General features: G+C 38.7%; 1 protein-coding gene across 1 annotated transcript in view; it reads right to left on the reverse strand.

Moving 5' to 3' along the window:
• Nucleotides 1-9,488: 9,488 nt before the first annotated feature.
• The window catches only part of MTTP (microsomal triglyceride transfer protein), a 36,812-nt gene continuing 32,349 nt past the window's right edge, over nucleotides 9,489-13,951 (reverse strand). The window contains exons 16-17 of the mRNA XM_089527090.1: nucleotides 13,719-13,889; nucleotides 9,489-11,672 (exon numbers count right to left, since the gene is read on the reverse strand). Coding sequence (XP_089383216.1) covers nucleotides 11,504-11,672; nucleotides 13,719-13,889 — 340 coding nt within the window. The 3' untranslated portion in view covers nucleotides 9,489-11,503. The remainder of the gene's footprint in view (nucleotides 11,673-13,718; nucleotides 13,890-13,951) is intronic.

Genomic DNA, 13,951 nt, shown 5'->3' on the forward strand with positions numbered 1-13,951 from the left:
GTGTGCCCTTTGATGACAACTAAGTAGGTTTCATGCATATCCTTTTAAACTGTGGCAAGAGAGAACATTCCTTCCTATGCTTGCTGTAAAAAGTAATAGTGAATGAAAGACCTGTTCTTTAGTTTTCATGGATGGCATGAAAATATCTTCAAGACAGAAAATGTAATTCACCCTCATTTGGTCTATTCAATCTATTTCAAAACTGAATTCCAGCACAGTTACAGTTGCATTATAGCCATTTACTTGTGCTTACAAACAGCATGAGAGGCTCAGAGATACTTTCTGTGGCATGTGTGAAAAAGCTCTGAGGTCTTATATCCTTATTAAATGCCTTGCCAGTACATTACTTGTTAGGAAGAAATTTAAGATGTGCTGTTTTCATTATCCTTTATTGCTATGTGAAAAGAAGTCACGCTAACTTTTAAGGATTATTAGACATTTCTGTGATATAAAAGTTTTATTTTTCTAGCTTGGGTTTATTTTTCAGTTTAAATGCTTCTGAAAAGAAAATGACTGCATATTTGCTGCTCTTGTTTTTATAAGATATCCCCTGATTCTTCATGTATTCTGTATGATCAAATATATTTAATATATTCAGACTTATATAGGTCTCTAGGTAGCCCAGTCATATTATCAGACATGTAGCAGTAGTGATGTATTCCCCCCATCCAACATGGTGCTCACAGATATTTTCACTCTGTTGTTTACAAGATTCAGGTTTGCACATGCACACAAATATAACACGTTTCAGTAGAGAGTTAGGCACTGTTTCCTTTGTCTTGCATTGTGACCCCAAACTCTCAGTGGCTACTGTTTTGCCCAGTGTATTTTAAAATAAAAATATAGGTTATCAGGATGCAGACCTGCTTCCCAAAATGCTAGCTCTCTGCCACACCTTCCCACACTTCCTCCATAATTATTATTATTATTAACCTTTATTTATGAAGCGCTGTAAATTTACACAGCGCTGTACATGCAATCTTTTTAGTTAGATGGATCCCTGCCCTCGGGCTTACAATCTAAAAAGACATGACACAGAAGGAGAAGGGAGTGGTGGAGGGAAAGGGTAAGAGGTCCAGCAATTCCTCTCTACCATGTTAGTCTGGAAGATCAGTATGCAAAGGGATCTTGTAGCACCTTTGAGACAAACTGTGTAGAAGAAGTTGTAGCATAAGCTTCCATAGACTTACTTCTGCACCTGCATCTATGAAAGCTTATGCTACAGCTTCCTCCATCATATATCATCAGATATATGGGTGACAGTGATGAGGAAAGTGTATCAGAACATCAGATAAATCTTTCTGATAACATGTAGTTTCACCTTTTTAAAAAGATGGTGAAGAACAAGTGTCTTTACATGCCTGTAAATTTTCCCCCGGCCTCAGGGCACATCTCAGTAGGACAACCAAATGCAAAAGAGGACATTGTTCCTGTGTTTGAGTGTTGAGTATACTAGAATTTCAGCAGATGTAGCAAGTTGTAGTGCAAACTATACCAAAAAGTTACTTTATGTACATGTATTAAACATGGAGGAGCTCTGCCCCCTTTTTGCATCTTGTCTCTACTGTCCTCATTTGACGTGTTTCACTTTTGCATATCAGGCTATGCTTAATTTTTTAATATGAAATGCTATAAACACTTTCTGATTATGGAATGATTGTAATTTAATGAGATTGCTGCATGTCTCTTGAATTAATATTCTGAATCCAAGCCAGCAAAGTGGTTACATATATGATTTAACATGAAAGCTAAATGTAGATGTAAATATTCTACTGCAACGGGATCTGAAGTTTTATAGCTGACCTTGCAGGTTTATATCCCAAGTTTAGACAGACATTTTTCTGAAAATGATCAAACTCAAGAGATTAGGAAAATCCAAAAATACAGAGCTCTGCAACTGTCTCAGTACCTTGGGGAGCACTCAAAGTAGAGTAGCAGAGGCTGTGTTCTGTATATATCATGTTTCAGATTCAGTGCAGCTGAAATACTCAGGTGGCAGAGCTGCAAAATCTTGTCTGCTTAAGACCGAGAGAGACCTGCTGTCAGTGATCATAAATAGTACTATACTAAATGGATTGTTGGTCTGATGTAAGTAGCTCCTGATATCTAACAACAGAGGAGTAATCAATCTAGTTAAACACTAAAAAAAAGTCTGAAAATAGTTGCCCATCAGCATATGGAGATCCCATAAATTTCATAGAGTTTTTTTAGTCAAGGAATGCTCAGTGGTGTTTTTGCAATCCCTTCCTCTGAAATATAGCCTACAAATACCTGGTATTTATTGGTGGTCTCCCAAGTAATAACCAGAACTGACTCTTCTTAGCTTCTAAGATCAGATGGGACCTAGCACCATTAGGTTATTTAGACTCATTTAAAATATGTCTGTGTGTATTTGCCTTCACATTAGGGACCTTCAATTATAGTGTGATGCCCAAGTTTTCAGAAAAATCACTGTTGTCTAAAAATAAACCAGTTAGTTGTCCTCATGATTCCAATACTATATAGCCATAAGAGTAGTTTTACAGTTCTCTCTCTGTAGAGTCTTAAACCAAAGGTTTTTGATAATAGAAAAGTTGAAAGCCTTATCTGTTGAAAGCTCTGAAAATGTGTGGATTTTGGAGATGGGAAAGGTGAAGGCATCAAGAGTCAGATTTTCTGAGACCTTTCATGGTTTTCTCTACCAGTTTAATCTCACCTATTCTGCTCCTCCCTGGAATGTCCTCCCCCATTTATTTCTTTAATCACAGTGGTTCAATTCAGGACAGATCATAGCTGCCTTGTTTCAAATGAGTTGTTATGACAATTGTTGATGGCAAGCAGCATTTAAGAAAGTGCATGTCATGAAATAAATTAAGTGTATTAATTCTGCTTTGGATCCAAGGTTCAAGAAAAGAGGACTGTAATCAGGATCAGACTAGTGCTTTTGTGAGAACACCCAAGCATTTATTCTGTGCTATTATAAAAAAGATTCTATAGTTACATATAAATTTAACTTTTATCAAAATTTACTTGCACACCTGTAAGCCACATTGAATATAGTGTTTACTTCTGGATAGATGTGTATGGGATGAGGCTGCAAAATGATTACATCAGATCAGCTATACTTGGTGTATGTTACTGTTACCTGCTCAGAGTATGAAGCTGAATATAAATCTCGAGGTCATAGCAGTTTGTTTTTTTATTTAGAGTGTACTATGATCTCTCTGTATAAGCTACCAGTTTAAATTGCAGGTAGTGTTTTGTTTTCCAAATTCCAACTGTAGCATGTGGCAAATAAAAGAAAGCAAGAAAGCAACAAACTTTAGCATCACTTAAAAGGCTTACACCTGCACCAGAGTCCAGTATATTTAAAGCAGTAGTCCTCTCAGACTCACAGGTTTTGAGTGAGGCCAGTTTCATACCTAAGATGTTATACTTACCGTGCCTACGTGAGAGTGGTTTTTATATTTACTTCAGTTCAATACCGTGTTTGGTAGCTGCGTCAGATAATCATGTCTTCTATTTACAGTGAAACATGTCTTTGCAATATAGTTCATAGTCATGGGGTCATTCCGTTTCCTTTTTTTGTTACAACATGCATCACACTTTTGGTTACTTAATGGCAGCAATTCTAAAAATAACCCTTGTTTTTAAAAAAATCATTGGTAGTATTCATGGTGGTTGTAATGGTTTCCCACCCCCTGTTTCTGTACAGGAGAGCATCAGCCTCAGGGGATTTAAGAGTGGAAATGTAAAGAAGGTGCAATGCTCGTAATGGAGAATGTTGGCTGTGTGTTTGAGATGAATGCGGTTGAGGAAAATGGGAGAGACAGAATGCTTTGATGAAATGGGCTGCTGCTTATGGGAAATCTATAAAGACAATTATCTAGGAAATTTGTACTCTTTCTGCTGCTTTAAAAATATGCTATTTTGGCAAGTCCTTAGTTAATTCTGAAGTGATCCCATTACAGAATGCTGTGAGCTTGGAATTTAAGGACAGCAAATCTGGCAAAAGAAGTCTAAGAATTGTGCTTGAGTATGTTACACATAGTGAAGATTTCATTGTATGAGGATCACGAGAATATGTAATAAACTGTTTAAATCCTTTAAGCCTAAACCTTTGTAAGCATACAGGCAAGCATTTGTATATTTTTTGAATGTTATGACAAATGAAATGTATTTTTCAATAAACTATATTATAAATATGTTACTATACTGTCTGGCTTATTTAAAATGAGATTGAGGATAAATCTTTAAATCTAATAAACTACAGTAGGTCAGAAATTATTAAAACTTGTATTTACATTATTATAAAGGAAAAAATTCTCATTCAGCCAATTTGCATTCATATTCTCATACAGCCAGTTTTGCTTTCATATGGTCTGTGAAAGGCAACAATTTCATCAGAAAAAACTTTAACATCCTCATCTCTTAAATTTATATATTTAATAAGATTTTACATTTTTGCTCGTCCCGTGTTCTGATCTGCTGTTCCTTTAATAAAGATAGCCCTTTATTCTTTAATAAAGAATGCAGTCAGCATTCTAGATGTAATTATTATGTTAGAAAGCAACCTTCAGTCCTCGGATTGATTGACTGACTGATTGATTGACTGATCATAGAAGCAAAGAGCATTAGGAGCTAATTGGATTTTGTGGGAAATTTAGCAAAAGAAGGTACTAGATTTAACTGGGGAGATAGCTGTCGGTAGCGCCCGTAGCAGTCACCTTGCTTTTAAAACAATTTTATGGGCAGTGAGCCTTTTAGTTGGTACTTAGGGCCTATACAGACCAGCACTTTGTGCCCGCCTGTGGGTGGAGTCAGGGTGAAGCATCCTCACACTGGATGCCCTAACTCTGCCCCCAGGGTGCCATTTTGGCATGTGCTGGTCCACACGGTGCATGCCATCATGGTGCGACTTCAGTGCTGCATCCACATGATGCAGCACTGAAGGGGTATCATAAAGCCAAGCCGCGGCGGCTATGGACCCCCTTGTAGGTCACAAAAAGAGGACTGATCGGGGCTGCGGCATGAGGTTGCCACGGCCCTGATCCTGCCAGTAAAGGGACGGTTGCCGATCGCCCCTTTGGGGTGGTCTGTATAGCCCCTTAATTTAGTTAAGTATAATTAAGTATAACTTAACTAAGGCCCCAAACAGACGGCCCTAAAGGAGCGGCATAATGCAGGCCCTTTGAGCATTGGATACCATAGCCCCAATCCAGCTATTTGCCAGCTCAAAAAAGTGGTGGCAAAATGCCACTCCTTTTTAAGCAGCAAAAGGGCATCCTTTCAGCTGCTGCCACAGCTTTGCAACACTCCTGCGGTGTTCCTGCTGCATGCAGTGTATAAACGCTGCGCTGCTGGAGTGTCACAGTGCTGCCTGCCATCTGGTCGGGTGGGCAGCATGATGCTGGCCATACCCCCACACTGCCTCCAAGCCGGGGTTTACTGCCGGTCTGTTTGGGGCCTAAATTAACTAAATAGCTAAATTAACTTAATAGCTGATACAGAATACTGGCCCTTATCTTTAACATCTGACAAAGTAGGTTCACAATAGCTTATTCCACTATAAATTATAAATTTATTAGTCCATAAGAGTAAGGCTCTTTGTTGTTATTCCTGAAACAGATTAACAAGGCAACCCTTCTGGAAATAAATATAGCATGATATTTAAAAGGCTATACAGATCGAGTCTTCCTTATGTAGGATTTTGGAATTTAAAATATTTCAACATCCAGAACTTTTTTTCATGGGTAGCTGAGACAGTGACATCTTTGTTTTCTGTTGGTTCAATGTACCCAAACTTTGTTTCATGCTCAAAATTATTTTTAAAATATTGTATACAATTATATCCAGGCTATGGTATAAGGTATATATGAAATATTAATGAATTTTGTGTTTAGACTTGGGTCCCATTTCCAAGATATTTCATAATGTATGCATCTGTGAATAGTTATACCAAAATCCTCCAAAATCCAAAATCCAAAACATCTCTGGTCCCAAGCATTTCAGATAAGGGAAGCTCAACTTGTATTATTAAACATGGTACAGCACAATATTTGTAGTGCAATTAGGGATTTTAGGGGAGCATTTGAACAAGCAGCCACACCTGCAATCTCTGGGCAAGCTTGTGGCATACAATGTCTCCACAAGCATAATATTGATTCTGAATGCATGATGTCCTGAGCGTTCTACAATTTCATGTATCTTATGCAAGCTTAAAATCACATTTGGCTGTGATCACATTTTTGTTCATTGTAAGGTTTCTATAACAACACGGTCCTTCGTGTAAGTAAACTATTACTGTCTGACAGCCAGCTGTTCAGTGAAAAAGTCTGCCTGGAATCCCCATTATGTCCAGCTGTTGGGGTCAGATATCTTCAGAACCATGTGCCTGGCTAAGATATGAGTAAGAGTCCAGAAGGGCATTTATCACTTCCAAAGCAGCAAAGCTGGCTTTAGAAGCTTCCATTTGCTGACAGATCTGTTTTGATTTAACTGAAAGAAGTAGTGTCAAGAATAAGAGTTGCTGGAGCTGTGAGGCTGACTGAGCAAAGCAGCTGTTTGATTGCAAAGGGTTTGTTTACACTAAGATATACCTTCCTCCATCCTTTCTATCATCATTATCACTGACAAATAATCAGAATAGAATCTGCACTACACTATTGTAGGAGTTCAATTCCATTTTAACAGTCACAGTTCTGTCTTGCAGAGACCTGGGATTTGTAGTTTGGGGAAGTTCTTTTAGAATTTCTTCCGAGCTCTTGTGTGGAATTCAATATAATAGTGAGGATGTAGAAACTGAGGATAATTGTTCCAAAAAGAGCAGCATCCTTTAGTAGAACAAGGTTGGGAAATGTGTGGCCCTCTGGGTGTTGTTGGTATGTAATGGTGTAGGCATCATGACCAGTAGTCAGAGCTGTTCAGAGTTGTAATCCAATGTCTGGAAGGCCACCAGTTACCAATGCTGATACTAGACATTGTCAGAGAAAAAGGAATTAGTAGTATCCATAGAAGGCATGATAATTTGTTTTTAATAACAAGTTATTGGCTGTGGGCCTTTCATTTAGTACAGTAGGAATAACTAAACAAAACTTCCATGTTGAAGTAGAACTGATTATGAGATGATAGAGATTAACAACAGATGACTGTGAACTCCATTCCCTATTTCTGAGTATGCCAAAGGTATCTAGCTGGTGTGTTTGGAATAAGAATGGTGGACTAGATGGGCGTTTAGTGTTAATGTTTGCGTGAGCTACCACAACTAGAACTAGAGATGCTATGTCAGATGTCTGTCATTCAATATATTATTATTATTATTATTATTATTATTATTATTCAAAAACAAAAGGTGACAATCTTCTAATTTCATTTTCTTCATTTTGTTTGATAGATTCTATATGGAAGTTCAGGTTTGCTGTGGTTGACAACAATATACAATATATATAAATAAATATAATCATCCTGCTGAAAAGTTACTTGCTAGACCATCATGGTGAACATATGTGCCATAATTTAACACCTCCTTGAAGGCAAAGGAGTTTCAGCACTTGAATAGAGGCTTCTATTCTGAGTGGGTCTTCCCATTTAGATAGATGCATCTGGATATCTCTGCCTTCCCAATAATAATTAGATGACTTCTGGGAAGTTGTGTATGTGTTGTTACTGTGACTGCCAAATTTATTTGTTATATTTTCTTCCACTATTCCTCCAAAATGCCCAAGGGAACATGTATGGGTCACCTTTTATTTTCCCAAAACCTCTATGAGATATAGGTTATGACTGACCCAAGATGGATATGTTTAGTTTGCAAGAGAGAAAACTGACAGGTGACTTGATAGCCATCTTTAAAGATCTAACAGGATGTCATGTAGAAGATAGAACAAGTTTGTTTTCTGCTCTTCCATGAATCAATGGAGTCAAATTAGAATAAATTAGATTCCACCTAAAACATTAGTAATAACTTTTTTCTTATTGTAAGAGCTGTTTAACAGTGGAATAGACTACCCCAGAGCATAGTGGATCCTCCATCTTTGGAGATTTTAAAACAGAAGGTGGATGGGCATCTTTCAGGGATGCTTTAGTTGTGTCTTCTTATGTGGCAGGGGGTTTGACTGGATGGCCTTTGTGGTCATTTCCCACTCTATGGTTTTAGAACCTTTACATGAGAAAGTTGCATTCTCCAAATAATGGTATTGGACAGGGCTGACCCACCATTAGAAAGGGCAAGGTGAGGGTCTTAGGCAGCAGATGGTGTGGAGCAGGAAGAGCAGCCCCTTGTCCATTCTTGTTTCCCAGCAGACAAAGCTATCTGCAGTCAAAAATCCTCATACTTATACCCAGCTTTTTGACTCTGGATACATCAACTCATCCAAGATGGGAGCTTTATGGGTGTCTCCACAAAGATTGTGTCACTATTTCTTGTGGGAGAGAGGGAAGAGACACACGTATCAACAGTTTCTGAACTTCATAAACTACAGTGGACCTTCCACATTCACTTGGGTTAGGGGCACAGGATCCCTGTGAAAGTGGAAAAACTGCAAATAAAAAAACAATATATAGTGGTCCCTCCACATTTGCTAGATTTAGGGATGAAGGACCCCTGTGAATGTGAAAAAAACACAAATAAAAAACCACTATTCTGTTTTATCTAAGAGAATACCTCTCTAGGAATTTCCAGGTCCTCCAGTACAACTCTGTGGTCAACATCTGCCTGAAGTTGATCACAGAATTATGGTGGAGGACCTACAAATGTCCAGAGAAGTGTTTTCTTTAGGAACTTCTAGCTTCTCCAGCACAAGCTTGTTTTCTGCTGCTCCAGAGAATAGGGCCCAGAAAAAGGATGCAAGCTATAGGAAAAGAAATTCCACCTCAACATTAGGAGGAACTTCCTGGCAGTAAGGGCTGTTCGACAGTGGAACATCCTTCCTTGCAGAGTGGTGGAGTCTCCTTTTTAGGAGTTTTTCAACAGAAGCCGGATGGCCATCTGTCAGAGATGCTTTGATTGTGAGTTTCTGTATAGCAGAGGGTTGGACTGGATGGCTCTTGTGGTCTCTTCCAACGCTGGGGTTCTATGAACTCTATGGTCAACTTCTGGCAGAGTTGCACTGGAAGACTTAGAGATTCTTAGAGAGAACAAAACTACAAATTATAAAATCCGAAGAAGTCAAAGCCACAAATGTGGAGGGCCAACTGTAATTAAGTTGGCTCTTTTCACATATTTTTCAATTGCCTACAGATTTGACATTTTCTTTTTGATTTGATTTTTGGAGGGTGGAAGATAATAACCGGAAAAACAGGCTAAGAAAAATGGAACCCATGACTTTCTTAATATAATACAATGTCAAAATAAGGCAGCTTCATAAGACATTAGGAAAGTGTGGGGAGTATTTTGACCTTGCTGTTTTCGGATATTCTGTGGATCCCTGGTCAAGAGATTTGTGACATGCTAATGCATCCTGACTTTCAGTATATTGCAAGATAAGGCCTTTTAAAACCATAGACCAGAATACAGAATATGTGTTTTTATTGAAGTCACATGTTTCCTTCATCAAATACAATTCACACTTTAAAATAAAGTATAATTTATGAGTGCACCTAAGTTCTTCAGAATAGACAGATGGTTTCTAAATAAACAAACAGAGGGGGATGGGGTGGTGAACCAAAAAGAGCACCAAGGATTAGTCTAAGGCTGAAATCTTTAAAGCACTTACAAGTAGGGCATTGAATATAGTGGGTCTTCTGAGTAATCATGCATGGGGTTATTCTGTAAATTATAAACTACATCTTGCAGACTCACTAGGATAATACATAGAATGATTATTTATGAGCACACATAACATGAAACAATAAAAATAAAGTTTATATCCTAATGTATGTGTTCATGTATTTTCCTAACACTAAGATTTCCCCTTCTCTATTCCAATTAAACAAATCATGCAAAAGCACACATGGAAGAGGCAAACATCCATCAGGAAGATCTATTCACACTCCATTAAAATGAATGGGGTTGTTGAACATGAGTCATTTCTTCCATTCAGCTATATAGGCTTACTTTTGAAAAAAGGGTAAAGAGAAAAAATCTGAGATGCATACAAAGATGCTGTATGCATTGGGTACATGCACAGGCAAAATGGATACATATGAAAAATGTACATAGAATGCATACTAATTTCTGTGCAGAGGAAAAAAACATTCCTACAGAACCAGGACTGAACAGGTTTGACAGTGGAAAAAATGACTCTCAACAAGATCAAGCTTGCCAGATACACTGATTCCTTGCACAGAATACTGTTTTTAAGAACATCTTTTTTTAAAAAAAAACAACCCACTAAAATGATAATCCCTTAACAATGGGTCTGCTTGGAGTAAGGTGAGTGTGGATTGCACAATGATAAATACATCTATAAATAATTGTTATTTTACTGTGTAACTTTCAAAAAAGCAACATAGCTATTCTGGGACAAACTAGATGCAAAAGGATGATTCACATCTGAATCTCCTGCGCTCTATGGTTTTCTATGGTTAAAATAGCTGTTTGTGTGTGATGTTAAGCAAGGACGAATAAAACCTTTCCCTGTGTGCCACTTCTCTGACTTAAATTTCTGCAATTAAATCACTTAAGCTGTTATGACATGGAGAGGAGAAAGGACAGATACAGTACAAATGTCTCTGTTTGCCTTCTGAGACAAGTAGCACCAGAGATTATCACATGGGGGACAGCACATCATTGTCCTGTCCCTGTCCTGTCCTTACAGTGCAATCGCAGGACGGACTTTCATATGATGTCGTGCTTATCTGGACATTGTCCTGTCCAGAAAGTGTGGGTAACAGTGATCGTATGAAAGCCTTTCAAATGACATCATGCTGGTCCTGTCACTATTCTGTCATTGAAGTGCACTGCCCTAGTATTTTGCATTAATGAGAGTTCACCTTAATGCAATGCTGCTTCAATGATAGGATAATGACAGGATCAGCGCTACAATATGAAAGGTTTTCATATGATCCTCCTTGATGGACAGGATAAGGACGGTAGAGTGATCATGTCACTATCCTGTCTGAGTGTGATAACCTTAGAAGAATTTTTAAGTTTTGGGAATGATGGAGATAGAGATAGAAAATAAATGTCCAGCATTGTGGCCTCATTCCAAGGTGCATCTTCCTCTCACTCCAACTATTTTTGAAAAATATCAAAGAAAAACACTTTGTGAAAATTTAGGGTGTGGTACTATGTCACATTTTGCTGGACCATCAATAAGTCCCTTGACTCCTAGAATTGCATCAAGCTGGATTCTTGTTACTGCTTGTTACGCACCCCCAAACCCCTACTTTTTAAATACAAGTAAATATGTAAACAAGTGCACACAAATTTACACACACACACACACACACAAAAGACTTGATTCTGGGCCGTTTGAAGTTGACAGCAACGTTGTCCTAGACATGACCATCACAGATTCAGGCTGTCAACTAGCACAGCAATACATGGAAACCAACATTAGGCATGGTTTTGGTCAGAAGTCTATTAAAACCAACTTTCTGAGGAGTCAGACTGGTCGCTGAAAACTCTTCTGCACATGTGAGAGTTCTCTTGGTGAAGGGGGTATTCAGAACCCTCTAGCAGCTTCACTTTTCCTTTCCGGGAGACATAGTGTTTTCCAGATGGTAGGTTTTCGTATTTGGTTACATATTGCCTATCAAAAACAAACAAACAAACAAACAAAGGAAAATCATTATATGGTGGATCACTTGATAAACCACAGAAAGTATCTTATCCTTTGAGTAATCCTACTTTTAAAAGCACCCAAATACAGAAGTTAATGATAGACATCTTGCCTGTCCAGCATCTTCTGTAGCAAGTGTGGGCTAACTGTGACAAGACTGAGGAATTGCATTCCCAACTGACTGGAAGTAGTGTTTGTTCCTTGCAGCAGCTGGTGAGAATGGAGATGGTGATATCTTCTTCGGTAAATTCTTCCTTCTCGTTCCCACAGGCCAATGAGATTTTCACAGGCGTGCAGAATACATGGGAAGGCTGGCCAAACAGGTAGTGGCTGAAGTGGTGGGGTGAAACTGGCAAGAGACTTGTAGGAGGTTTCCCTCAGGTCTGCTTCTTACTTAGATATCACATGCTCACTTTGCCAATCTGCTGGGAAGATTCATCTCACCCACCTACCCATCTTGGTTTTAGATGTTGCTGTTATTTCTTGCATATTTAGTTGAATTTACTTTATCACAACTCTAAGAGGTTTAAGCATCAGCCTGGATATAGAATTAGTGTCAACAGGGCATGAAAGCCCAATGGAACAGGTCATGGGGGTTCTTTAAGGGGCCTTTGGGGAAAGGTGAATGAGCTCACATCCAACGGAGGCTCCACTCCATTCCCAGGTGACAGAGGTACCACATTGTGGCTTCCACCCAACTAGATACATATTTCTGTTATCCCAGTGCCACCCAGCACACAGGCTGGGATTTGACCTTCATTGATTGGCTGTTGGGTTGAGTAATGTTGGATCTGGACCCCTGCTTTGGCCAAGCTGCCTTAGTTGTAATCATTTCTTGCTCAAGTGAAAGCCTTCCTTACTGCTGAGTTGTTGGAATGTAATTCACATTAGGCCTAAACTGGAAAAATAGATAGTGAGGGATCATGGAAATTGTAGTGCAATAATATTTATAGGCCATACATTCTCCTCCCTGTCTCAGAGCCACCTGTGGTCCTTACCCAAAGTTCACATATCCCTCAAAATAATTTATGAGCCCTTCATAGGGAATTGGTTCAGATCTCTTTCAAGAACAAAAACAAGCGGAAGGTGCAGAAAGTACAACCTAGAGAGAATCAGACTTTTAAAAGGGCGTCTTATTTATTTATTTATTTATTTTTTGGTAAGCATTGGTTTTCAGATTAATCCTCCTCCTTCAAGGACACACTCATGAAAAGACATCTACCCAAAAAATGGTTGTAAGGTGATTTACCCTTTTCACAAGTGTATCTTTGACCAGAGAGATTATCTCTAACAGACATTGGTCTTATCAATAAAATAAAGACTTTAAAAAAGAAGATTGTTTCTCTGGTAAGATCAATATATTTCTTCACCAACCATGAAACAATTGAGGTAGACGTTGCATTGGGCCCTTTGGTTGGTCCTGCCACAATTAGCAATGCCCAGGTAACTGCAGAGGCATATTATATTATCCTCTTCATACCAAAAGGCCATAGGGTGCATCTGAAGGATACAAGCTTCCATTCAGTGGAGAAGCAATTACACTTGTCCCTCCACATTTGCTGGGGTTAGGGGCACAAGCTTGTGGAAAAACCACAAATAACAAAAAAATATGTTTTTACCTGAGAGAACACCTCTCTAGGAATCTTTAGGTCCTCCAGTGCAACTTTGTCATCAACATCTGCCAAACACTGACCACAGAAATGTGCTGGAGGAGCTACAAATGCCTAGTGAAGTGTTCTCTCTAGGAATCTCTAGGTCCTTCAGTGTGACTTTTGGTTAAAGTTGACCACAGAGTTGCACTGGAGGACCTAGATATTCCTAGAGAGAACATATTAATAAAATCCATGAATAATCAAATCTGCAAAAGTCAAAGCCACAAATGTGGAGGGATGAGTGTAATAACCCTGAGACCACTTTCTGCTAGATAGCTACTTGAGGAGATGATGGAAGCATTAAACCATACTTTTTCACTTCCTGCACTACCACATAATAGGTGTTCCCTTCCTACTTTCCTACCTGAATGGATTCTCAGTTCTGTCCATCTGTATGCAAACTAAAAAGGGATACTGTGAAAACTGTACAGTGGTGATCACATCCAGTGTCGCTTCAATTTCAGAACTGGTTTCCATGCCAGCCTTCACAAAAGAGGCATCTACAACAATGTTGCCAATGACTGCCAGAGTTCCCCTGCAAGGAGAGATGGAGAAACAAAGAGAATGTCAGAAATATTGAGCACCTGAAGACTATTC

This window comes from Sceloporus occidentalis, unplaced genomic scaffold (assembly GCF_023333645.1).
Source record: "Sceloporus occidentalis isolate IW3139 unplaced genomic scaffold, rSceOcc1.0.p SCAF_5, whole genome shotgun sequence".
Classification (NCBI taxonomy): domain Eukaryota; kingdom Metazoa; phylum Chordata; class Lepidosauria; order Squamata; family Phrynosomatidae; genus Sceloporus; species Sceloporus occidentalis.